This window comes from Chrysemys picta, chromosome 5, assembly GCF_011386835.1.
Source record: "Chrysemys picta bellii isolate R12L10 chromosome 5, ASM1138683v2, whole genome shotgun sequence".
NCBI classification, from domain to species: domain Eukaryota; kingdom Metazoa; phylum Chordata; order Testudines; family Emydidae; genus Chrysemys; species Chrysemys picta.
The window spans coordinates 117576189-117603480 of NC_088795.1; the positions used below are offsets into that span (position 1 = coordinate 117576189).

At 43.8% G+C, this 27292-nt stretch overlaps 1 protein-coding gene across 3 annotated transcripts in view; it reads left to right on the forward strand.

Annotated features, from left to right (window-relative positions):
- STK32B (serine/threonine kinase 32B) overlaps positions 1–27292 on the forward strand; it is a 321652-nt gene that overhangs the window by 93138 nt on the left and 201222 nt on the right. For 2 of the 3 annotated variants that reach the window (XM_042855471.2, XM_008170158.4), the window contains exon 4: positions 14350–14501. The exons of the other annotated variant lie outside the window; for it this stretch is intronic. In XM_042855471.2, coding sequence (XP_042711405.1) covers positions 14350–14501 — 152 coding nt within the window. The remainder of the gene's footprint in view (positions 1–14349; positions 14502–27292) is intronic. 3 annotated transcript variants of the gene reach the window in all.

Here is a 27292-nt window from a genome sequence, read left to right on the forward strand (position 1 = left end):
CAGTACATTTGCTTAAGTTAATTGTGTAAATATGATTACAAGTAAATATCTTCCATAGAGTTTAGCAGGACTAAGAAATCAACTTCAAAAAAACCAAATGAAAGAAGTATAGCAGACATCTCAGTTAGGCTGTCTCGAAAAGAATGATCTTGTTCTGATCCTGATTTATCTATTTTAATATGACTAAAATATTTCCGTTACAAAGATACTTTTTACATTGATTTAAATACATGTGAAGTTCTACAAGCTGAAATGTAATTATGATGGAAAATGGTTCTTCAATTCAATGAGCATGTGCTAGAATGGGGAAAACCAATGACTTGTTTACAAATGAGTATATAATAAAGAATCATGTAATAACCAAGATCTTAAACACTGCCTTCCCCAAAAGGCCCTGGCTCTTTATGCCAGATGTAGCTGTTTTGTAAGGGAAGGGAAAACTGAATGCTACAGCCCTCTGAGCTCTTCAGGAGCTAGCTGGTGGATCCACTCTTGTCAGTGCCATGTGGGGCAGATGGCAATGCTACCTAGAAGACAATGGTTCATGAAGCACTGTTTGTTTTTGTAATTCCCAATATGAGAGCCTTTCCTGGTGCTGCGTATTTGTTTGGGGTGCAGTTGACTGCAGAGTTCTCTGAACCTTTTTATCATTTGGATTTAGATTCACAGTCCCCTAGAGCATCCACTGAACAATAGGAAGAAATAGAAACATGCTGCTCATCTTTTAACATTTGTTTAATGTACAGTTGTCAGTGCAACAAAATAGTCTTCTCAATAATGTACTCATTTATCCCAAAGCAACACAAAAGAATTCCACTCCATCTTCTGTCTCTTTCACAAACAGTAAAAGAAGAAAACACATGTTAAGATGGCCTGTCCTATGGTATCCACAAGGAGGACATGTCAAAAGCAGTTTCCAAAAAATTTTTTTTTTTCAGCAAATCACTTCAGCCCCTACCATCCATTCAGGAATGACTTTGATCCCAACTTTACCTGTCAATCTCCTTCTGGAACCTTCTCCTGACAGAAAGTACCAAAGCACAATATTGTTGCCTCCTCATTTCCTTATTTTGGTAAATTGTGCCTGAACCTGTTGTAATACCCTCTCCCGGATTTATGTCCTGTATTTTATTTTGTGCTTGTAGAGCATGGCACTTTTCTTGACTTGCCTTTGGGTCAAGATAGGTGAGGTAATATCTTTTACTGAACCAACCTTTGCTGGTGGAAGGGACAAGCTTTTTGAGCTCTTTCTCAGGACTGGGGAAGGTAACCAGAGCGTCTGAGCTAGATACAAGTTGAGACAGATTGTTAAGCATAAGGGGTTCACACATGCTAGCAGGCGGTAGGGTGTGTTACAAATCGTTCTAATGAGCCATAAACCCAGTGTCTCTGTTTAAGTCCATGGTTTTTAGGGTCTAGTGGAGTTATGAATTTAAGTTCCCAGACTCATCTTTTGACAGTATTACGCAGGTTTCCTTGGAGGAAGAGGACTAAGAGGTCATTTATGGAGTGATCAATTTATGAAAAGTGTTTGCTTATGGATGATATGGTGTTTTTGTCTTTTCTTTGTGAGCTCAAGAGCATAGTGACTGTCTGGTTTCACCCACATAGTTGTTGCGGCATTTCATGTACTGGATGAGGTAAGCCAAATGTTGTGATAGGCATGTATATGATCCATGGATCTTGAAAGTTGTGTTATGTGTGGAGGTGTTGATCATTGTAGCAGTGGAGATATGTTTACAGGTTTTGCATCTGTTGTTCTGGCAGGGTCTGGTGCTGCTTTCAGTTGGTGTGCCCTGGTCTGTGGGGAGCTTTCTTCTGTTGATGAGGTTGGTGAGGGTTGGGGGTTGTTTGCAGGCCAGAAGGGTGGGTTCAGAAAAGACTTCTTCCACTGAGAGGTGGTAGGTGACAAATTGGGATGCGTGGTGAGCGGTTCCCCCAGATTGTTGAAATGGGTTCTTCCAGGGAGCTTGGGTGGCCTTTTCCATGATGTGGTCCATATATCTGGTGGAGTGCCCTGTTTAGTGAAGGTGGTTTAAAATGTGTTTAGGTGTGTATGCAGACTTTCTCTTCAGAGAAAATTCTGTGGTACCTGAGTGCCTGGCTGAGAAACTTATTTCTTGACATTTCTAGGGTGGCTGCTTGATCTGTGGAGGTAAGTGTGGTGATTTGTGGACTTCTTGCAGATAGTTGTCTATAGGGTTTCATTGCTGAAGTTGATCATGGTGTCCAGGAAATTGGTGCTGGTGTGGGAGTGTTCTAGAAAGAATTTGATGGATGGACAGTGGTTATTAAAGTTATGGTGGAAATCTGAGGGAGTTTAGGTCATCTTTCCAGAGGATGAAAATATCATTGATGTAACTCAGGTATATCATCGGTTTCATGGTCCATCTTTTCCAGAAATCCTTCCTCAAGGTGGCCTATGAAGAGGTTGGCCTAATGAGGAACCATCCTAGTACCCATGGCTGTTCCCATGGTTTGGATAAAGTGTTTGTTAAATGTGAAGCTGCTGTGGGTGAGTTTGTCAATGCATTTGGGGTGGATTTCAGAGTGCTGTATGTTATCTTATAAGTATTTGAGGGAGGCAGTGATGCCATCATGGTGAAGGATGTTGGTGTATGTAAAGGTGGCATCCATTGTGGCAAGGATGGTGTTCTCTGGGAGGTTGTGAAAGTTGCAGAGTTTCTGCAGGAAGTCAGTAGTGTCTTAGAGGAAGCTGGCTCTTTGTGTGGTGAGTGGTTTGAAGATGGTTTCTATGAGTCCTATATTCCTTCAGTAAGAGTACCAGGGCCAGGTATGATGGGTCTGCCTGTGTTCCCTTGTTTGTGTGTGTCTTGTGGAGCATGTAAAAGGTCTCCAGGGTGGGTTCATGGGAGATGAGGTTGTAGAGTTTCTCTTGGAGTTGTTTGGGGAAGGATTTGATGGTATCTTTAAATTCTTGTGTAAACTGTGGTTTGGGGTCTCCTTTGAGTTCTTTATAGTAGGTTGCAAGAGTTGTCTGTTAGCCTCGTTGATGTAGTCATCACTATTAAAGACTATGATGGTGCCCCCTTTGTTTGCTGGTTTGATCGCTATCTGATAGTTGGATTTAATTGGCTATATAGCTATCTTATGTCAGTAGTGGAGAGATTGTGGTAGATACAATATTTGCTGAGAATATCACTGATTTTTTTCCCCTGAAGCAATGGATGTTATCATCCAATGTGTGGTTTTTGTCTACTGGAGGGTGTCCAGTCAGATTATTCTTTTTTTTCTTATGACTGTTGGTGTGGATATGATAGTTGTGGGTAGTGGTATCTTTGTTGTGACAGAATTCCTTGAGCTGGTGTCAGCAGAAGGATTCTTCTAGTTCTCCACATGTTAGTATGGTATCAGATTCTGTGGTGGGGCAGAAATCCAGTCTCCTGGAGAGTACAGATACTTCAGTTCCAGTTAGGGGCAGTCTTGATAGGTTGATGATGTTGAGGTGTTGTGTATTGTCCTCATGGGGGTTCTGGTGTCATGGTATCTCCCAGAGGTGGTTCCACTTTTTGTTTTTGTGTTGGATGGTGGACATCAGCCTTTTTTAGGGTTGTTCTGAGTTTCCTGAATGATCTCCAGGTAGGTTTCCTGATTTTTTTTTCCTTCCAGTGTTTGGGAGCATGTGATAATTTCTTGTTTGAGGAGTTCCCTTCTGGAGTATGTAAGATGGTTCCTCAGTTTTTCTGAGGTCCTTCTGGAGAGCTTTCCCACACACTTGGAGTTGTATGTAGTGGTCAAGGGTTAGAGATGGAGAGTCCTCTGGAGATGATGATGTGTTTCTTGCATCTGCTCAGGAAGTAGATGTTGCCATTCAGTCAGGCTTCCTTCATCATGTTGTTAAATTTCCATTTTAAGGAGCGGTGATTGTTGTTCCCCCTCTTATGGCCACCTCGGACTCTTTTGTCTTGTGACGGCTGTAGGACTTTTTATGACACTCCTAACTTTATATTTTACTGCTACTGGGATGCAGCATCTATGTAGATATATCTTATATATATCTTGCTACAGCAACCTTAGACCTCTGCAGGGTTCGACTGCAGGTGGCCGCTGATATGACAGCCAGGCAAGGACTTTGCACAGCTCAGCATGCTTTTGTGCACAGTGCTCAAGGTGATTCTCTCCATCAGCTGTCCTTCTCTTCCCCTCTGGAGCTAACTCCCTCAGCAGCTACCCTGTCTCCCTAGAGACAGCCTTAAAAACAAGAAAGCATTTTTCCTGACTTTTGTTGACACCTGAGTGGCACGTTATCTTCAATATTTTACTGCAATAGTATTTGTTGTATGAGAACTCACATGCCACTCAGGAGATAGGAGGATGAGCTCTTGAGATATAAAGACCTTAGAAGTGGCCACTGGACTTTCAAATGACCCTATACCAACATGCACCATTCTCTCAGAGGAGCACTATCTCTATTGAGATTGACAGGGCAGATGCAGTCTTGTAACTACAGTAGTAGTTCTTTTACTAGAGAAAGTGAAAAAGTATACCACAATGGCTGTGAGCAGGATAGGAAAGGGGCCATGGATGTGGAGGGGGAGAAAAAAAGGAGTAAAATTAGTTTTCCTGAAATAAAAAGGTTTATTTACCCTGCTCAGGCTGATGCTTCTCTGACAGGTAAGGCTGCAATTCAGCAAAGGATGTCCTTAAATACTGAGTGACCTAAGTTCTGAGCCTTATTTAGGTAGTGATTCAGTAAGGTACACAAGCATATATGTACCTTTGGACAAGTGAGCAGTCCCACTGACTTTGTCCCTAACTTCCTCTATGGTTTGGGTAGCTCACTTTCCCAGTTTTCTCCTCTGTACCACAGGGCATTGATATTTCACAGTATCTTGAGATCTCTGGGTGAAGGGAACTTTCGAAGTTCAGGGCACTGTACCATTAATATTTCCTCTAATACCCAAAGCTGGCCAAGTCCAGTGGGGAACACAATTGAAAAAATCATTCAAACTGCAAATTCCTAAAATAAGTCCAGGTAACAGTTGTTTTACACCCTATCAAATATTGCAAGTGTGTGCTTGCATCTGAGCTAACTAGATTTTTTTTTCTTCCTTAATAGAGTTCTGTAAAATGTGGGTCTAATCAAATTACAGTAAAAATCATATATTTGGATATTCAATAAATTAAATATTGACTAGGAATGAAATACTATAATTTTCATTTAGCTTTACTGCAGATGTAACCATGTAATTGCAGGCTCGCACAGGCAGGATAATTTGTATTCAGGTGCAGGGTCTACTTTCCAGGGATATTATTGTACCAGACTTCTTCAAATTCTCTGTTCAAATTGTCAAGTACATTGAACAGTCTGCAGGAGCGGCCCCTATTTTACTAGCTAGGGTGGAAAACGTTTGTGGAAACACCACCCCACCAGCAGCTGAAACAAAAAGAACAAAATCCCTCCAAAATTTTTAGGGTTACCATACGTCCTCTTTTTCCCGACATGTCCGCTTTTCGGCAGTCAAACCCCCATCCGGGGGGAATTGCCAAAAAGCCGAACGTGTCCGGGAAAATGGCGGCTCTGCTTCTCCCCGACTCTTCGGCTCTGTTTAAGAGCCGGGCTGCCCGAGCGCTACCGGCTTCGGGCAGCCCCCGTGCCTCCAGACCCTGCGCCCCCAGCCGGGCACTTCCCCGCTCTGGCTCCGGCGGCGCAGGGTCTGGAGGCACGGGGGCTGCCCGAAGCCGGTAGCGCTCGGGCAGCCCGGCTCTTAAACAGAGCCGAAGAGGAGCAGAGCCTCCAGCCGCGGCGGCTCTGCTCCTCTTCGGCTCTGTGTAACTGACACAGTGTAAGTCACGCAGAGCCGCCGCGGCTGGAGGCTCTGCTCCTCTTTGGCTCTGTTTAAGAGCCGGGCTGCCCGAGAGCTACCGGCTTTGGGCAGCCCCCGTGCCTCCGGACCCTGCGCCGCCGGAGCCCGGGAGGGGAAGTGCCCGGCTGGGGGCGCAGGGTCCGGAGGCATAGGGGCTGCCCAAAGCCCGAGTGCTACCGGCTTCACGGTTTGCTGGGCAGCCTCCAGACCCTGCGCCCCCGGCTGGGCGCTTCCCCTCCCGGGCTCCAGCTGCGCTGGGGAAGTGCCGGCTGGGGGCGCAGGGTCTGGGGGCTGCCTGGCAAACCCTGAAGCCGGTAGCACTGGGGCAGCCCTTTCCCTCTGGCTGGGAGTGGAAGGGAGGAGGGGGCGGAGTTAGGGTGGGGAAGGGGCGGAGTTGGGGCAGGGCGAGGGGTGGGGAAATGGGCGGGGCCAGGGCCATGGAGGGTCCTCTTTTTTTATTTATGAGATATGGTAACCCTATCCAAAATACCCCAGAACACCACCCCACAGCCAGCCAATCAGAGTGGAAAAAACAGCAAAATAAAAAAGCCAAACAGTGTGGCAGTCCCTGGAAATTGGCATTCAGGGTCATTGCCCTGCATGTCTGCCCCCAGAACAAACCCTGACAATCTTACCTCCTTAAATTAAATTAAGATTTGAATGTACAAACACTTCCTTCTCCTATATATCTCTGGTGTTGAGACTCAGGGCTCAGATCTGATGCTTATTGGGCACTGGTATAAATCAGAAATAGTTCTACTGAAGTCAAGGGAGCGACACTGGTGTAAAACGGATGTGAGACCAGAATAAGTCCCACAGTCATAGTCTATTTTACTGAATAATTGGCAACAGCAACACACTGCACCGGTGCATTGTAATAATGTTTCTTGGCAATATGGCCACAAATATTTTTGAGCTTGAAGTGACATGAGAAGATACTGGGCTAGATGTTTTGCCTCTGTTCCAGCTGTTTTGTATTGGTCATGCCTTAAAAGGGCAGCCGAGGGTTCACTGGGTCAGGGAAATTCCTTAGTGGTGTGAAGCCAGGTCTATAACACCCATTCCCCAACCCCTTTCTAAGTTTCTCCAGTCTATGGCCATGGCCACCTAGCTGAGACCATGAATATTAGTGGCTCAGAGCATGAGGGGACAGATCAGGAGTGGAAGATAGATTCTGTATCCCTATACACCTCTATTATCTATTGTCTTAGCAAGTTTGTCCCAGACATAGACAGGAGCAACTTAGTTGGGACTAACAGTGTGTGGGGACAGAGTGCCTCACCTCTGCTCCCAGTTTTCTCCCCTAGGCAGCTGCTCCAGAGCCCAGCACAGAACACCTGGAATTGTGACTCTCCTGGATAGATGGGAGATGTAACAGGTATATGTTCTCCAGCAGGGAAAGTGATTCTCAGCAATCCCCATCATTGGTAGAGGAAGTGTTTGTTTAGGGCCATTTGACTAGGTGGGGATACTGCACAGCACAGTGAATTTCTCTGCAGGGTACAGGTAGCAGATTGAAACTGGTTAAGAGACAAATTCTGCCATCTTTTTATACAATAAATCCTTTTCCAGACCCCACCTCCATTACACAACGGTCTGAGGGCTAGGTAGAATTGTGGTCCTGGGGACCTGTTGAGCAGGGGGTGTAAACTGGATCTCAAATTTGTGTAATGATGTGTGTCCTCCCTTTGCATGTTGGAGAACTCAGAGGCAGAATGCAGCTCAGCACTGGACTTTACTCTGGATTGTGCCTCAAAGGCGCAATCTAGCTCTGAAGTCATAATCACATCAGTTTCACTCTCCAGCTGGCTCCATGGGGAAGGCAACCCTGTGTGAATATTGCCCTTGTCAGATTCTTTGTCAGCTGCTAGCTTTAAGAGAAGAAAATTAGAGGAAACATATCAGTCTTTAGATTTTATCAGGTGAAAGGGACTATTCAATCTCCCAGCGACAGCAGCTCAGGCATGTAGAAACACCTCTCTGTGGCTAGAACATTTTCATAAGGGACATTTTAAAAATCAGCATCACATACCCTAAAACCAAACTGATAGACAATTTCAGCAGCTGCCACTGACACTGAAGCTGGGGGTACCAACTGTGCAGAGCTCTAATTATTGATTTGATATTCACAAGGAAATTCTAAATGGATAACATTTGTAATGGGAGCACAACAGGTGGAGAATCCCACACTTATGTGCAAATGAGGGAACTGTTCACTGGCCTCCCCATTTACACATCAGTTAGCCTGTTTCTCTTTACAAATTTGTGTTCCCATTTTTATTTTTGCACTTGTTGTGGTCCATGTTTCAAAATGTCTCCAAGCATAGGTGTCGACTTCTGCTACTGTCGGTAGGTGCTCCACCCCTCTTTGTCCCCAGCCCTGCCCTGACTCCACCCCTTCCATGAGGCCCCACCCCTATTCCAACCCCTTCCCCAAAGTCCCCGCCCCAACTCCACTCCCTCCCTGCCCCATTTCGACTCCTTCCCCAAGTCCCCACCCCAGTTTGCCTCTTCCCTGCCTCCTCCCCTGAGTGCACCACATTCCCACTCCTCCCCTGCCCTCCCAAAGCTGCCAAACAGCTGTTTGATGGTGGCGGGAAGCTGGGAGGTAGGCGGAGGAGCGGGGATGCGGTGCGCTTGGGGGGGAGGAGGTGGAGGAGGAGGTGGGGCGGCGGCAGTGAGGGAGAGTTTGGCTGCCGGTAGGTGCAGAGCACCCACTAATTTTTTCCCCGTGGGTGCTCCAGCCCCGGAGCACCTGCGGAGTTGGGGCCTATGTCTCCAATAATTTGAAAGTATTTAAGCAATACAAACATTCCATGGTTTCCAGAAACTTTAAGTATTTTAATGAAAATTCTCATTAATCTCAAAGAAAATTATATGTTGAAAAAGGTGTAGGAACAAGTTATTATAACAGTTGCTTTTACGTTTTTTTAAAGTCACATCTTTACAAGTTACATGTGTATCCTATAATAACAGAGGGTCTGAGCCCATCATGAGCACCTCCATATTGCTCAACCCCCTCATCTTCAGTGGGAGTGGAGAGAGTTTAGCCCCTTTCAGGAGCAGGTGCTTGTTTAAAGCACTTTTAAAATCAATTTAAACACAATATTTATAAAAGTTATCTTAATTTCAAACGTCAGAGCAGATTTGACATGCTGAGTGCATGATCCTATTGGTATCTTAAGACTGGTTTCTGCCACCTTTAAACTGTAGCACCTCACTTTTTGAGCAGTCTCACAGAAATCTCAACGGGGCCTATAGTAAGCAGGCTCTTAATGTAACAGAACAGGTGGTTTCTGAGGAAACCTTGCAATCCTGGCCAAGGATTGGAAGGAATAAAAGTAAGCCAATGTTCATGTAAGTGAATGACTTCTGGGCTTTGGGTGGTGAGTAAAAAAATCGATTACTGGTTGATTTACATAGTGCATCGGGAATGTGGTTTGGAGCATCTAGCATTCTATAAGCATTCACTTAATTTCAGACTGAGAATCAAGAAAATCTACTGAAATGCCTGCTTTTTACACTCCTACAGAGCTTGGACAAGTTTGAACATTTTCCCTCTCACTTTCCCTCCCCCATCTTTTAATGCTCCCATACACATATAGGGAACTGGGGAGAATAACAACAACAATAGGGAAAAAAAGTAACAGCTTGTGGTGGTGCTGTATTGACATCTTGGCACTCAGCCTGTAGTTATCCTGAGTTCTTTCACTAATAATTAGACTTCCACTGACTATACCAGGAAAAAAAACCACTTAAAAATTGTGCTCACCATTATACATCACTGATGGGTTTAGCCAAAATTTTATCATCCTTGTTTTCCTTGATAACTAGACCCCTTCTATCATCAAGAAAGGCAATCAGAAGCTGTATTTATTCACATCTGAAAATCTGACTTTAACTTTATATGTTAATAGCATATAATGCCTTAGGGATTGTCAGGGGGTCGATGTCTGAGCCTGGCAGCACCACTTAGTGGCAGTGATCTGGGCCATACTGTCCAGTGACAAGCGTCAGTGGGCAGTGGTAAGGGAACCCAGACCCTTCTTGCTCTACCCAGGGCCGGCTCCAGGCACCAGCTCAGATCCTGTTGCTCATTTCCTCTCAGGGGATGGAAAGTAATTTGCTGGTGTCAATAACAGCTCTGCTGGCTGTAGCACTGGGGTGCTGCCAGGGTTTTAACCCATTCCCCAGCCCTCCTTCCTGACTCTCCAACCACCTGCTTTGGCGTGAAGGTGTCAGTGGTCATACAGCTCGCATTATCCCTTCAGATCTGGAACTAGGTCCCAGGTGCTCCTGCATGGGTGGACTGTCTGGGCCAGAATCTAGCTTTTATGTGACAAACCATTATAATGAAATTAGAGGGTTCAGCTGCTCTGACTCCTCTCCATTCTTCCTGAGTAATGATGGATTTGAAGCATGCATACTAATTTAAACACACTTTAAAATGCCACACAATTTTTTTCCTGTACCAGTATTTTGTTTGACTTTCCAGCACCTATCTTCCAACCCTAGGCACCTCACCATTTTAAAAACAATATTTTATAAAACACTTTAAAATCCTGTAGCCCAAATATTGTACCTGCGCATATGTATAATAGCTCCAATGCAAAACAAATAGATCACATGCTCTTAACACCCCTCACCTGCAGTTGCCTAAGAGAAGTGATAGGTTTTGCAGAGTGACTGGAACTATGAAAACTCTGGGCAGTGATGATCATGGGAGAGAAACAGATTCCAAAGGCAAGATACCTTGCCAGCAGCTCCCTTTTTCTGAAACTAATGGTATGTAACTCCCATACTTTCACTGGTCACAGCTGTGATAGTATCACACAGGAGTAGAGGTAGTCTTAAGTAGAGATGTTTGGGAGTTTTTAGACAAAATGTTTTTCACCAGAAAATGCCAATGCATCAAAACAAACTGTTCACAGGAAAGGGTCGGTTTCAATACATTTCCCATTTCAAAAACATTTTGGAAAATTGAAGCAGCGTGTTTTATTTTTGAAATGAAAAAGTTCCGTTTGAAACAATGTTTTGTTTAGATATTTGGATGCTTTCCCAGTTTACCAATATTGCCTCAGTCTCTTTCTGGTCTGAGCGTTAGTCCTCATTCAACCCCCAATCTTCAATAAACAAGGGACTATTCATCCCACTGCATCAGTTGATATTCCTCAATCAAGTTTGTGTGGTATAACTACTGTATGCTACAGCCATTTTAAAAATAAACATATACTTAAAGTAAATATCCAGAGCACTCTGCAAAAGAGCTTTATAGATTTAGTGCCACTACCTTTTCCTTCTTTGAACCTGTCCTTAAGACCCACCTCTGTTTGATTTCTTGTCGGCATCACATCAATTTATGATGTCTTGAAGAGCAGATGGAGTTAGCTGGAACTCACTTTATCTTTAAAAAATTGCCAATATATATAAATTGTGTATATTTGATTCTATTCCTCTTCCTGCCCTTACTCTTTGTATGTCATGATTTCTGAGGGCCAGATTCTGATCCCCTTACTCATGATATTCCCCTTTAAGTCACTGAAGTGTAAAATGCTATTCAATGTGAGTAAAATTGTCGAAATGTCCCTTAGATTGTCCTTCCCCCCAGAATCTTGCAGTGGGTGAAACTGTTTGGTGCACTGAAACTGCACTCCAGGGAGGGAGTCCTAAAGTGACTTTCAGTCATCTTTGCCCCTTCCAAAACCTTGGCTGCTCTGGAGCACCCTGGTGTAAGTTAGCCATGGGGAGCCTAAATTATGGCAGCCTCCTCGGGCTGCTATATGGGATGCAGCACTGCTTATAATCTTTGCAGCACTGTCTCTCCTCTGGCCCCATCTCTGACATGCCCTTCCACCCCCAGAAGATACTCCCTATGCTAGGACAGGCTAGGCTTACTCAGAAGGCAGCCTTATGGCTGTCTTCAATGGTTCCTGCCAGGGTCGCCCAGAGGGAGCAAGTGGGGCAATTTGCCCCGAGCCCCGCAGGGGCCCCCAAGAGTATGTCAGAGGCTCCCCCGGCCTCCATCCATTTTATGTGGTATAAATGACTGCACCACAACTAAGGTGGGGCAGAGTTTGTCTGGGGCTTACTCAGGAAGGACAGCTCTGCTTTGTGGTGGTGATAGTGGAGGAAGGAGGTCAGAAACTGTTGTAAAAAAGTGCTTGGTGGTCAGCTTTCCAGCAATGACTCAATCTCCCTTCCCTCCCCCCCCTGGAATAAAGGTATGAAACCTGGGTGGGGCAAGTCTCTTTGTTCCTTGCAGAAAGGTAGCCAGCACCCTCCCTCCCTCCCTCCCCTAGCAGAGGCGAATGGGAGGCTGGGTTAGGACCTGCTGTGGGCATTATGCTAGTTGCTCCTTTTAAAGGGGGACTGGGAAGGAATTTTTCCTGCACCACCTGAATTGGCTTCGGTGGAGTGAGGTTTTTTTCACTTCCCCACAGCAGGTGTGAGGGAGGACCTTTTCTGGTGAGAAGAAAAGGTGGTAGGCCATATGTCGCAACTTATTTTGTAAGTGTGGGGCAGATGTCCAGTGCAGGTACTCCATAGGGAAGGCAGCCAGTGACCAGATAAATGGCCTGGTAAAGGACTTAAAAGGAGGTACTGGATAAAGGAACAGAATGGGGGAGGGGGTTGGGGACTCCTCTGATTGGTACGGCAGGGAGGCAACCCCCCGTTCTCATAGCTCTCCTTAACCCTCTTACGAGGGTGGTGGATGGTAAGGTCCAAGTCATAGGTCGGCTGGGGGACTTGGATGGAAACAAAGTAGGGCTGGTGGAAGCCCCGAAGAATTGATTTTATAGTCTCAGCCTGATTAAAATCCATAACAAGTGTCTCCTGTCCTTCTTGCAGTGTACCCAGACAATTGGCTAAAGCATGGGTGAAGTTCTCATAGAATGTTTTATGCATTTGTACAGTGCTTAGTAGAATGGGACTTGGATTCCAATTGGAGTCCGTGCATGCTACTGTTATACAAATACTAAATAAGAATAACATGGTAAATTCTAGCAAAACGTATGTTAGAACACCTTCGAGGGGGTGACTTTAGAAAAGCCTGCAGGAACAAGAGCATTGAATGGGAAAGCTTCTCAGTCTATCCTTAGCCCACATTGTTTTGCTGCAGTATTTAGCATTTGTTGTGAATGTGAGATCACTCACTGCTTTCAGGCCCAGATACATTTTAACCCCACATTCCAATGTTACCACAAATGGAATTTCAGAGTGGTTCTTAGAAATGCCTGCTATTTAAAAATATGGCTGTCAGTCCAGTTTTACACAGATCAGAGTTAAGCTAGTCTCTGCTTACACTGACTAGATTATCACTTTGCGTTAGTTTGTTTTACTCTTTGAGTCAATAAGGCTGTACAAGAAACCAAAGCAAAGTGATTTATGGCCTGAGACTAGATGATTGCAACGATCTCTTTCAGCCTTAAAATCTTTGATAGTCCAGTATGAGCAAGATCATCTTTCCCTTAACAATAGTTGGAGAATAGCTCTGATATTTAGATGATCTTTTGTGGCTCATTATCCAAGGAAATGATTATTATATTATAGTCCAGGTATGTGCATGTGCTTGTGTGAATGAGGACACTGGACAATCTTTTTGTTAAACCAGAGGTTCCCAAAGTATGGGGCGTGCCCTCCTACAGCGGCATGGCAGGACCTTTGTGGGGAGTGTGGAGGGCCTGGGGGTGTGGAGGGTGCCCCATCCAGCCCCTCCCCGCCCTGAGCTCTGCTCCAGCCACACCTGCAGCCACGTTCCCAGCTCCACGCCTGGCCTTGTCCACAGCCTTGGTGGGGCTCCACTCCCACCTGGGGCTGAGGCTGGGGGCAGGGTGAGGCCAGGAGTGATGAAGCTGCACCGGATTGTGGTCCTGGCGGTTGGCCCCCGCCGTGGCCCAGTTGTGACTCCGCTCTTGCTTTGGCCCCTGGCCACCGCTCAGACCCTGGCCCTGTTCCCAGCCCCATCCCCATCCCTGTGGCCCCAGCTTTGGCCCTCTTAGCCATGTCCACATTGTGCCCCACTCCCCCAGCCACATCCCACTCGTGACTCAGGGGGAGGGGCAGGGCAGGGACAGGGATAAGGGAAGGGCGTGGCCTTCAATAGTTTGGGGACTGCTGCTTTAAACTAAAGGAGGCAGTGTGGCAGTGGACAGAGCACTGGACTGGAACTCAAGAACAGACTGGGTTCTGTTCCTGGCTCTGCCATTAGCCTGCTAGATCACCTTGGGCAAGTCACATCACCTCTATGTGCCTCAGTTCCCCCATTTGTAAAATGGACATAATGATATCTCCTTTGTAAAGTACTTTGAAATCTAGTAATGAAAAGTGCTATATAAAAGCTAAGTTGAGGTCTCACTCAGGATCCTACTGGTTACCAGCATTTATTCCTCCTCAGAGTCTTAGAGTAATCATCATCATTATTGAAGAAGGATATTTTTTAAAGTCACAATGTTATATTTTTCTGTGATTCCAAAAGGGTAGCAGCTGTGAAACTTCTGTTTTTAACTTTGCTGTCTATTAGGTGTGCATTGTGCAGAAGAGAGACACCAAGAAAATGTATGCCATGAAATACATGAATAAACAAAAGTGTATTGAGAGAGATGAAGTCCGGAATGTCTTTCGAGAGCTACAGATCATGCAGGGCCTTGAGCATCCCTTCCTAGTCAATCTGTGGTAAGCAAGCCTTTAACATTTTATCAGGCTCCTATTGTCTCCTTATTGCTGAACCAATTCAAATTGCTGGGAGTTGAAATCTTGAAAGGATTCTTGGAGACTTTTTTTTGAAGCTATTTAATTTTTTTCTGTAGTTTTGCCGCTATAAATATTTTAAAGGTGCCCTTTCATGTTGGAATGGTTAAACATCATAATTTGCCTTTTTTACTTTCTGGTGTGTGTTCTTTCTAAATTGCTACAGTAACTGTGTTTAAAAAAACTTGGTCTCCCATGGTTTATTATTTTCTTTGATACTAGTTTTGCTAGGAGTTTGATTACAAGATTATGGTATATTGAAACCATATTGTGAACACTTATAAGGATAAAATAGCTCCTAGCTCAAAGCATGTCTGTTGATGCAGCTGAAACTAAAGGAACGAAAAGCTTTTTGTCTCAGTAGAGTTAACTAGGCAGCCCATGAGACTAAAATTCTGGATCAGATGCAGTTTATAAATAACACACACACACACTCACTCACTCACTCTCTCTCTCTCTCTCTCTCTCTCTCTCTCTCTCACTCAATGGGCCATCCCTTCCCTAGCTCATCTTGCCAATGCCAACTACAGTATCCCCAGAAGCTTCTCTCCTTTTTAATGTCTTTTAAGGACCATTTTCTACTAGGTGAAATGGCTGTTTTCTCCTCTGGTACATTGTAGAAATTACTCAGTTATTCTGGATGTTTACTTCATAAGACCGAGAATAATGGATGTTGTGGGCAGCCATTGTTATAATAAAGATAGCGATATGACATTTGAATGTAGCTGGGAGTTGCAGTAGTTTGGAAATAAGGAGAATAACAGGTATCGTTCAACAGGTGGAAAGTTCAAAAGGAGGTGGCCTGACTCCAGTGATGATTCAAATATTTTCATAGATATGGCAGTAGAGAAAGTATTTTACTGTTTGACTTGTCCTAGCTTCATGGGTAATAGAATCTCTGTCATTCCACAAAGTACTCTTCTGTTTTGGAAACAGAACTAATGGCTGGGAATAGCATTCAAACATCTATCCATCCCCAGCTACTTTCATGATCTCCGCCTTTATGGTATGTGAGTGCCCCAGCCTCGCATGGTGGATCTGAGAATTTTTTGGCAAAGGGATAATGAGTAGATCAGATATACCTCTGGTGACTTCATAAACTGTATTGCTTATGTCTCAGGACACTGGCGATGGGATGCAAGTTTTTCACCTCTGATCTGAAAATAACCTGGATTAGTTGCTGTAGGGATCAAAAGTCATTGCCTTTTCATAGCTCTTCACTTAGCACCTGCTCTGCAGGTGTCCATGGGGCAAACAGGCTGTTGTTTGTGCTTCGGAGTGTTGCTAGTGTTGCTTTCCTTGGACCTCTGGTGTTAGCTGCACTAGCAGAGAGTGCAACATGTTGATTCAGCAGACTGCAATGTTAGTCATAAAGAGAGACCACAGGCTTGGTTCAGTGGCAAAGGTGCTCAGCAAGGTTTATTGTCGACAAAGCACAATAATAGTGTCCCATAGGAGCTACAGGTACACTAACATGTACGCCCATGACAAGGTTCCAGTTCAATCAGCACACCTGGATGCTGGCCCCTAGACTAGTACAAATATGTCTCTCCTATGACTGTTCCTTTTTATACATTGATACAAACAAGTTATGAATTACACTCCAGGTGTTGTTAGTTGCCACCCTTATCCTTATACCTGGTAGTTTGACTGTAACATCCTCATCCATTATCCTGCCATCCCTTCTTTACCTTTACGAGAGATCAGTGTGTTCTTGTACCATCTCTTAAGAATGTGTTTACGTAGTTACTTGAGAACTCTGTTTCTGTTCCATCCTGTCAGGTCAGGAATGCACTTACTTGGTTAGCTGACACCCAATATTCCTATTCTAACAAGCCCTACCCTAATTCATAGCCTCGGTTCATACTGTTTAGCCATGCCTAGGGCTCCAGCAAGGCCTACGCAGGCTTGTTACAGTTCTTGGCTGTCTTGACAGAGAGGCCAAAGACTAGCTGACTGTATGGACAACCAACCTATCTCTTGGCTCTCATTTTGCTCATTCAGTATCTGCATGAGTAAATAATGGAGTGAGATCTGATCCATTTGTTGTCAATTTGTCACCTTTCGTGAGCGCTAAGGGCCAGTATTTCTTCTGGTATATATGGCACAATAGAGCTGTACCCATTTATACTAGCAGAGAATTTGGCCCAAAGTTCATTTTTAAGAAAGACCCAACCGTATATATATATCCAAGTGATCCCTGTTTAGGACAGAACCTTCTCTTAATTGGACTATTAGACAGTATAAGCTACAAGAAACTTTAGCAATATTAATAATGGATCAGTCCCAAAGATCAAACATCTGTTGTGAAACAAATTGTATGCCAGGTTTTGATCTCATAACAGTGAGATTGATTTATCACAGAATTATAATGCCTGACAAATTCCTCTTCTCATTATTGTTCTTTTTCGTGACACAGATTAAAACTGGGAACCGGCAATACCACAAAATGTATTCATTTTCATGACAGGTTTTTATGATAAATAATTAATCTGTTCTTATGACACTCCTGGGACTATAATCTCATGATCTGAGGATTCACATGATATATATCCTGTGTAGCTATTGCCCTAACTGTGCTAGAGAAGTTTAATATTATAAAATACAAGAAAATTTCAGGGTCAAAGAGAGACCACAAAAATCCAAAAAGACCTGCATGAGAAAAATGTTTAACGATGATCTAAAATTGGCTCATAGAGTATAAAAATCCATCTAAGGTGCCTATATGGTCCCCATTACTGCAGTGCTTGAGCACCTCATAATTGTTGATGTATTTATCCTCACAACTCTTCTGTGAAATATGGAAGTGTTATCCCCATTTTACAGATGGAGAAGTGAGCTACATTGAGGCTAGGGTCACAAAGGGAATCTGTGGCAGAGCAGGAACTTACTTGGGAGACTGGGTTGCACTAGGCTAGTGCACTAAGCATTGGACCATTGTTCACTGGACAAAGTTTAGTTGGCCTTTGCATAGACAGCATGCTTCCAGAATCCTAAATGTATTCTGCATGCCTTCTACTGGATGTCTCAAATTTCAACAATCGCAGGCTTTTGTAGTTTGTTCCATATTACAAACATTGTTTGTGTAATACACTTCTGTCTGAAGCTCATAAGCTATCCCACTCCTTAACTTCAGTCCTGACCTTTTTGTTTATTGTATTTTGAGGGCACCAATAAAAATAACATCTGTATGTCTGTCATAAGAATGTTGTTTTTTGTTTCAGATTAGTGTATACACAGATACAGTCCTCTGTTACAGCATGGTTATTTAATAAAAAAGTAACAAATTATTAAATAGAACATTGAAACTATGAAAGGAATGTTTCTGCTAAATGTATTCTGTGATCTAAGTATTAATATGTCTTAAAATAATGGAATTTTCATTGATCACCTGTGAAATGAGCAATCTGTTCAATATATTATCACTTGCAGTTTGATGCAATACTAATCTACATGAAATAAGTTTCCATTTTAATTACAACTCACATGGCTGATTAGCAGGGTTCCCTCTGGTAGGTAAATTTTTCACTATACTAATGGTGGAAAGTAGCTGACAAGAACTAGCATTTCTTTTTTTGGTTCTGGCAGTTTTTAGTTCTTTTGAGTTGAAATTGTTTATGTTAATTTTGTTTTTTTTCACATTGTTGTGTATGTGCCTACAGGCTGCAATAAGTACATTTTGCAAATTAGCATATGAATTTTAAAGGGCTAATCATCTTAGTGCATATGTAACACTGACAGACCCCTGGTCAGCAGGTAGGATTGAACCTGGGACCTCTAGAGGTAAATGCATGAGCCTCTACTGCATGAACTAAAAGCTACAGGGCAATTAGCTAAGGCTGTAGCAGACTCATTAATCTCTAAGTGGTCTCGGTCCCACTAGAGGGGATAGAGCACCACACCCAGGTGGTGTGTGGGTTACATATGCACATGGACTGAGCTGGAATCCATGTGAGCTGTTGTGTTCTTTCTGGCGAGGCACATTTGGGAATAGTCTGTCTGTCTGTCTAGACCCCATGCCCCGTTGTCATAGTATCTGAGCTTCTAAAGGTGACGTTGTTGAAACTAATGTGATCTCTTGAAAGTGTGTTTAATTACCATGGTTTGAAATAGGTTTTGCTCTGGGCTTCCCAAAACTGAAGAGCAGTGAAGGCTGTTAACTAGCTTTGCAGATTGGCTAAATTGAAAAGGTAAAGTTAGAATTGTGTGGAGAATGAAAGTTCCGTTTTGCAAAGGATTTTGAGATTTCAAAATCAGGTTTTGCTCCAAATCAGAACAAAACCTGAACCTCTTCAAAATTCTCCACCAAGGACAATTCTGAACATTTTTTGTTTTGTGATCGATATGTCTTGCTTTTGTTGATTTTAAACTTATTTTGTATTACATGTAATAAAACAAAATACAGTAAAAAAAATTGAAAATAAAGTCATTTCCAAATAAAAAATCAAAATGTTTCATTGGAACTTCCCCCCCAGTTTTCTTCCAAATAGAAATTCCAGTGACATCAACCCAATTTTGCAAAATATTTTGGTTTTGGTGGAATTGAATTTTCTGACACAATATGGTTCTGCCAATGTTTCTCCAACCAACTCTATATGAAATCCTAATGGGAGTTTTACCACTGATTTCAGTGGGGCCAGGATTTTACTCACAATGTCTATACTCCAACAGCATGGACCCTTTAAAGCTGGCTGGTTTGCAAGGTTAATTGGCGTTCCATTTGCTATTCTCTAGCAGTGAGTTATCTGTGAACAAGCACTTTGGAAAGTGACACAATCAAAACCAGAAGACATAAAATGACCATATGTTCCACTTTTCAAATGATGACCTGGTGTCCCAGGAACTTCCCTAAGGGGCCTGAAATTATCTTGTTTTTCATCATGTCAGAGTGGTTTTGTGAGTGGTGATAGTAAAGGCTTAAAAACAACGATGTTTGTTCGAGACAGTTCTACACCAATTGGGATTTGCTCTGTATTTACCAGGAACAATCAGTCCAGTGGAACAAGTACTCAGTGTGATGAACAGTGTTTCGAGTAAAGATAGAAGTCAAATTAGGGTTACAATATTTCCACAATCAAAAAAGAGGACACTGGGGGGAGGGAGCACCGCCCTAGCCACGCCCCATCCACTCCCTCCCACTTCCCACCCCCTGACTGCCCCCCTCAGAACCTCAACCCCCCCTGCTTCTTGTCCCCTGACTGCCCCCTGCTGAGAACCCCCTGCCCTAACTGCTCCCCTAGAACCCTACTTGTCCCCTGACTGCCCCGACCCTTATTCACTCGCATGGGTGGCAGGGTTGTAGAAATTTTGGTGGTGCCCAGAACCCCTCCCCCACCTGCCTAAGGCTCTGGGAGGGGGGTTGGAGGTCTGGGGTGCAGGTCCTGGGCTGGGGATTAGGGTGCAGGAGGGATGCAGGGGGGAAGGTTCTGGGATAGAGTTTGGGTGCTGAGTGCAGGCTCCAGGCTGGGGCAGGGGGTGGGTGTGCAGAAGGGGGTGAGGGGTGCAGGCTCTGGGATGGAGTTTGGGGGTGGGAGGCGGTGCAAAGGGAGGGGGTGCAGGCTTTGGGAGGGAGTTTGAGGGCAGGAGGAGGTGTGTGGGAAGAGGGAGGGGGTTTGGGAGGGAGTTTGGGGATAGGAGGGGATGCAGGGGTGAGGGCTGTGGGTCTGAGGATGAAGGGTTCATGATGCAGGAGGGGGCTCAGGGATGGAGCAGAGGATTAGGGTGTGGGGGGGATGAGGGCTGGGGCTGAGGGATTTGGGGCTTTGGAGAGGCTCAGGGCTAGGGTGGAAGGGCAGGGTAAGGGCAGCCTGTCTTCCCATTAGTGGATGGGGGACGCTAGGACCCGGGGCAGCAGACAGCAGTTGCTGCTGGCTCTGGCAGTACAAGCAGGCAAGGGAGAGGCAGGCAGGGAGGGGGGATGCACGGGGGGCGGGGACGCGCGGAGGGGGGTGGCAGGTGGAGGCCAGGGACCCATCCAACACTCCCCCGCTCCCTGACTGCCCCACCCCTGGACTCCCCTTACCATTCTGGCTCCACGTGTAGGCAAAACACGCTGCCCGGTGGGTTGGTTTGTGTGTTACACAGGGCTGCAGACAGAGGGAGGGGGGAGCAGGGGAGGGCTCTGGCTGCTGGAGGTCAATGGGAGCAGCTCAATCAGCCCAGCCGCCCAATCAGCAGCCTCACTCTGCATGGAAGGGAGGGAGGGAGGCGAGGGAGAAAAAAACCCCGGACATTTTAACCTTGTTACCAATTCCTCCCGGACAGCTATTTAGAGACGCAAAAGCCGGACATGTCCGGGGAAATATGGACGGATGGTAACCCTAGTCAAATGCATGTAGATACCAGCAATAGTGTTCTGTTGCTCAGCATAAATGTTGATGACCAGAGCTGGTCAGGAATTTTCCATCAAAATGCAGTTTCCATAAAATCAACGTTTTCTGCAAACTTTTGGGGTTTTTCATCAGGAAAATCAAAATGAAGTAGTTAGTTTTGTTTTGGGTCAGGTTGAACCAAATCAAAATGTTTCATTTTGGGTCAGTCTAACATTAACCTGTGTTTGCCTGAGCTGCTGCGGTGCCTCATGTCCCACTCTCCTCTATGGACGGTCGTCTTGTCTGGACTACAACTTTTATAATGCACTCCCTTTTCCTCTCTGGTTAAGATGCCACAGTGTATTATGGGAGTCACGTGACATGGTACATCATGGGAGTTGTAGTCCATCGGGGACTCCTTCCAACACAGGAAATGAGGCATAAGGAACCCAAGCTACAACTCCACACCACAGGGGACACAGATTAATGTAGAACAAAACCAACATGAAGAATTTTCAATTCAGGAATATCACAACATTTTGTTTTGATTGAAAATGTCAGAACAACACTCTGGCATTTCCAGATTAAAATGTTTTAGAATTTCTGTTCTGTGGGAAAAAAATAATCAGTATTTCAACTTTTTTTGCTCAATTCAGGATGTAAACAAATTTCAAAATATCAGAATTTCCCACAGGATGGAAATTCTGGTTTCTAAACAGCTCTATTAATAAACACATGTTCAGTGTATCATGATAAACTCAGAATACACCCAAAATTGGAGTGAATAATAAAAATAAACCTTAAAGGTGAAGGACAAGGGCACAAAATCATTAAAAAAAAAATCAAGGCCAAATTATGTTGCTTGCAAACCTGTCCTCCAGGCCTTCAAAATATGAGTGTATTCACAGACTGTCTCATAACCCTGAGATTTCAACAGATTAAATTCAAACACATCAACAAAAATCCTGCACGTATAGTAATTCAAAATGTGGAATTCCAAATATAAAATTAAAAGCTTATTTTGGGGACTCTCCAGACAAGACAACTTAATTATAGGCTCTCTGGAGCCCCCCTAGACAGAACAGGTACTTCCAAATATTAACAGTTGTAGCCATAAAAGTAGTAATATAGTTAAATACATAATGACAAATCTCCTTACACTTTTTTAAAAAAATCTTTCTTTGTGCAATTAAATTATCAAAGGAAAAAAAGTTAGTCAGTAGCTCAACTCAAGATTTCATGTTTCTTTCCCCCTCTGTAACATAACTACTGGAAATTAGTCAGGTTTTGAATCAGAAATCCACAAGAAAGTGATGAGAGGTAACTATGCAGTTTGTCTGTCAACAGTTTTAAGATATTAGGTCAAAATCTATGGTGGGGCTAAGTCCATTGAGGTCAGTAACTTCACTGAAGTCAATCAATAACCCCAGCAGAGAATTTGGCTCACTGCATGCAAAATATACAGAATAGCTGATATTAAACAAGGTAGAGCCTCTCCTTCAGAAGATCCAGATAATTTTTTTTTATGAGGCTCATGCATCTTGTCTCATTTTTATTAAATTTAACTCCACAAGCAGAACTTGTAAATCATATTATTTGAAATATGAACAGCATTTCATAATATCTGATGTAGAGAGAGGTCATTCTCCCCCCTGCCCCTCCCTTTTAAATAATAGCCTGAGTAAAACTCAGTTTTTCAAAAAGGGTTTGGTAGTTTGATTTATAGCCTACACTCAGGAAATAAAACTGAATAAATGTGTGTAAAGATATGTGAGCCTTATAACCAGCTTTATCGGTTTTATAGGCATTTCTGGTAATAGAGATTTCTTTTTAAAATGAAAAGCAGCCCAGCTTTGTATCAGCTCTTCTCTGAGATGAATGAGCTGTTGAAATATTGATTCTTACACAATCCCATGCTAAGACTACCGCACACAACTCTAGACTTCAACATTTTATTTTAGACTGGTCAGTAATATTTTTGTCATCTTATTCCTTCCCATGCCCACCCAGAGGTCCTCTAGGTCCTCTAGGTCAGACTCTGCTGCCCACCCTTAAGAGGCTCACAAACCATTTTTTCTTCCAGTTGACGTTAGGACTGAGTCAAGAACCCAAGTTTAAATCCACGATATGCCAATACATTGTACTGCCCATTTGGCACAACTTCTGAATCTGAAGGGATTGACTAGCTCCTCCAGGAAAACCATAAAGACCCGTTGCTGGCAGTGGATCCTCCCTGCCCAACAACTCAGGAGTTGAAAATGGTTTAACTGCTGGCATAGAAGGGAGAGACACATTTTCAGCACCATTCCTGACAGTCTGACTGAGACCTGTTGGGACAATGTGGCAACTGCGTTTTTTGTAACTTCGCTTAAAAACGTATCCTGTCAAAATTGTCAATTAAAGTGTTTTCAGTGCCAGTTGAGGGGAATATTATTACTGTGAATTATGTTTATTCAGAAAATGCTTGAGGACCAACCCAGAATGGGGGCCCATTATGTTAGGCAGTGTAATAGAAGGTCCTTGCCCCAAAGAGCTTACAATCTAAATAGACAAGACACAGTGTGTGGGAAGAGGTAGAACACACAAGCAGAGTGAACAATGTGATGGCATCAGACATGTTAGTTCCATGATGATGATTTTGGCTGTATTGTCTTAGAAGGTGATCTGCTAAATGGAAAGAAAAGCTCCCTTGCATAGTACTGTGCCCAGGGCAGTACTCTGGTGAGGGGTGGTCCTGGCTGGGCCCCATTTTACCCTTCCCCTCAAGGGCAACAGTCCCTGCTTTGGCAGCTTCTGCTGTGACTGGCTCCTCTGCAGTTTTGGGAATCTATCATTGTCAACATACAGGCCATTTTCCTAGTCTACTCCGATCTATATGGTTAATACACTTACACCACATAAAATAGGGTTAGCTGCATTGTCAGAGGAGCGATATAGTTTGATATATTTTCTTTCCAGCACAGCACTGTCTGGGATATATATGTGTGTGTATTTCACAAGAGAAGCTTACAGGAGTCTCACTGGTTTTAGATTACTGCTGTAGGCTACTAGCCCAGATTAAAGCAGCTTCAAATTCAATTAAAATTGGAAATAGCAAGCTATAAAGGATATTAACTATAGCCAAAATATGGATGCCAGTCTCCCAGGTTCTTGCTAACATCTTGTCTGCTGCGTTCGTAATAACCAAGGTTATGCTACTGAATAAGTCAACTGTAAATTGTCTGTTTAGCTCAAACATGAAGTGATCCCATCGGGAAAAAAACAGGAGTGGCATGTTTTTCTCTTTTTGGAGTTTTCCACTTGCTCTGAGGTGGGACGCTTCAATACTGGTTTCTGCAGAGCAGTTTGCAACACTAACCCAGCACCAAAAGTGAGCTTTTGGACAGTGAACAGTGTTTTCAGCAATATTTATTTATCTCTATCATCAGCCCGGGTTTTGACCTGTTCCTGCATGGCTGCAGAGGTGTAAACAAGAAATTCTCCCCACTCTTTCACAGACACATAGGGGCCCCTCACAATAGCCATCCCGCTGCTCCCTGCATCCTCAGGAGCAATGCTCCAAAAAGCGGCTGGTAAGGAGGAATAATCTACTCTATCCTAATGGATAGGCTGGACTCTGCACTCCACATACACAGGGAGCAGCACTCTTGAAGGCACGGTCTCTCTGTGGATTGTTCTTGGACTGCTCTCTGTTGCCCCTTTTTACTTGAAGACGCAATCTAGCCCAAAGATTTGTAGTGAATTAGTTCTAGAAGCATGCTGGAAACAATTTGAGACTTGGGCCTGGTCCACACTAACCCCCCACTTCGAACTAAGATATGCAACTTCAGCTACGTGAATAACGTAGCTGAAGTTGAAGTACCTTAGTTCGAACTTACCGCGGGTCCAGATGCGGCAGGCAGGCTCCCCTGTCGACTCCGCGTACTCCTCTCGCGGAGCAGGAGTACTGGCGTCGACGGCGAGCACTTCTGGGATCGATCCGGAATCAATTTATCGCGTCTAGACAAGACGCGATAAATCGAACCCAGAAGATCGATTGCTTACCGCCGGACCCGGAGGTAAGTATAGACGTACCCTAAGGTACTCTGGTGGTTAGTTCAGTTGTATTCATTTAGATGGAATAAAGGGGCCCACAGAATTAAAGGTGTTAACCCAGTTTTAAACAAGGTTTGGCATACAGAGAGCTTAGCCTGCTGAGTACCATTGCAAACATGTCATTTTAATCTTTTATTCCGATACAGAAAAGAAGGAAAAATAGGGAAAGCATTTGAAATGTGAAGCATTAAGTAAGACTTTCATTTTAACTACATCCTTTGGTTCCTTTCCCTTTAGTTGGAGAGAGTTTTTAAAAGGAAAAAACCCACACCTTGTCTGACAGTCTTTTAGATGGTAGCAAAGATAGTAATAACTATCCTTTTTGGGGGGGGGGGGGGAAGAGAAAGTTAACTATGATGAGCTGGAGCTGTTGTTATTGCCACTGCTGTTAAAGTCTGATCCAATTTCCTAAGAAGACAAGACAAAACAAAACAAACACACACCAGGGAAGATAAAAGAATAGCAAAGACAGAAGATACGGCTTTTGTCTCTGGTGTTGACTTTCACTTGCAGCCTCAGTGCAGGAAGGCACAGCACACGGTTTTACTAGTCACTCTGAGACTCGGCAAATTTGTACCATCATTAGGTAATTTCAAGTATTACATTTAGCTGCCTTTTTCTGGTCACAGGCTTACAGCTGTGTTGCAAAATATGCCATTTTGTCTGACTAATCCAGACCCTTATTATATGGAAGGAAATAGGAGAGAGATAGAAAAGAGGAAAAAATAATGTGGGGAAGAAAAGGACGTGGGGGGTGGGAGGTAGGCAGAACTCTCACATCCCAGGTAGTGGTTGGTTCTGGCTGAATTCCAGCAGAGGTCTCAGTGGTATCTGGGTCCCCCTCTCTGGCCTGGTCTGGTCAGGACATCTCTCAGGATCAGAATAACTGAGTCCCCTAAGGCTGGGGGACCAGGAGATGGTGGGAGTGTCAACCATGACAGTGAATCTTGCTCCAACAGCTAATTTTTTTTCCAGAGTTTCTTTAAGGACACCAAAAGGGCATGATGGGTTAAATAGCCAGTTCTCTCATTATATGGTCCATCCGTTGGCCTAGTTGTCAGCATACCAATTTTGGTTCATTGATCTCTGGTTCCACACATCGCTTGATAAACAAGAGCACAGTTAGCACAGTTCTTGAGTTATATCAGTGGACATTTTAGTTTGGACTAAATCAGTCTGTCTTGCTTTTTAAATTTTTCCTCATTAGATGTTGTAGGTTATTCCTAGATTCCAAGGCCAGAAGGGACCATTGTGATCATCTAGTCTGATCTGCTGTATAACACAAGCCATAGAACTTCCTCAAAATAATTCCTAGAGCATATCTTGATTTAAAAATTTGCAGTGATGGAGACTCCACCACACCCCTTGGTGAATTGTTCCAGTGGTTAATTACTCTCTCACTCAAACATTTATGCCTTATTTCCAGTTTGAATTTGTCTAGCTTCAACTTCCAGCCATTGGATGATGTTATACCTTTCTCTGCTAGATTGAAGAGCCCATTATTAAATATTTGTTCCCATGTAGATACTTATAGAGACTATAATCTAGCCACTCCTTAACTTTCTCTGTTAAGATAAATAGGTTGAGCTCCTTAAGTCTTTCACTAGAAGGCATATTTTCTAATCCTTTAGTCATTCTCATGGCTCTTCTTTGAACACTCTCCCATTTATTAACATCCTTCTTGAATTGTGGGCACCAGAAATCGCCACAGTATCCCAGCACTGGCTGCATCAGTGTCAAACAGAGACAAAATAACTTCTCTACTTCTACTCAAGATTCTTCTGTTTATGCAGCCCAGGATCACATTTGCTCTTTTGGCCACTGGGTCACACTGGGAGCTTATATTTAGCTGGTTATCTGCCATGACCCTCAAATCTTTTTTCAGAGTCACTCCTTCCCAGGATAGAGTCCCCTGTTCTGTAACTATGGCCTCCATTATTTGTTTCTTGATGTATACATTTGCTTTTAGCCATATTAAAACATATATTGTTTGCTTGCACCTAGCTTACCAAAATTGCTCTAAGTCAGTGACCCATCGTCTTCATTATTTACCACTCCCCTATTTTTTTTTTTTTGGTCATCTGTAAACTTTATCAGTGATGATTGTAGGTTTTCATCCAGGTCATTGATAAAAATGGTCAAAAGCATAGGCCAAGAACCAATTCCTGTGGGATTCCCTTGTGGCACTACATAAATTTTCACTCTTTCTACAGTTAAACTCACAATTAGGGCACATGTGTAGACCCCATTATCACAACAGTTACACATCAGCTAAACAGCACATGCTAGGCATAAATCCTATACCAGCAG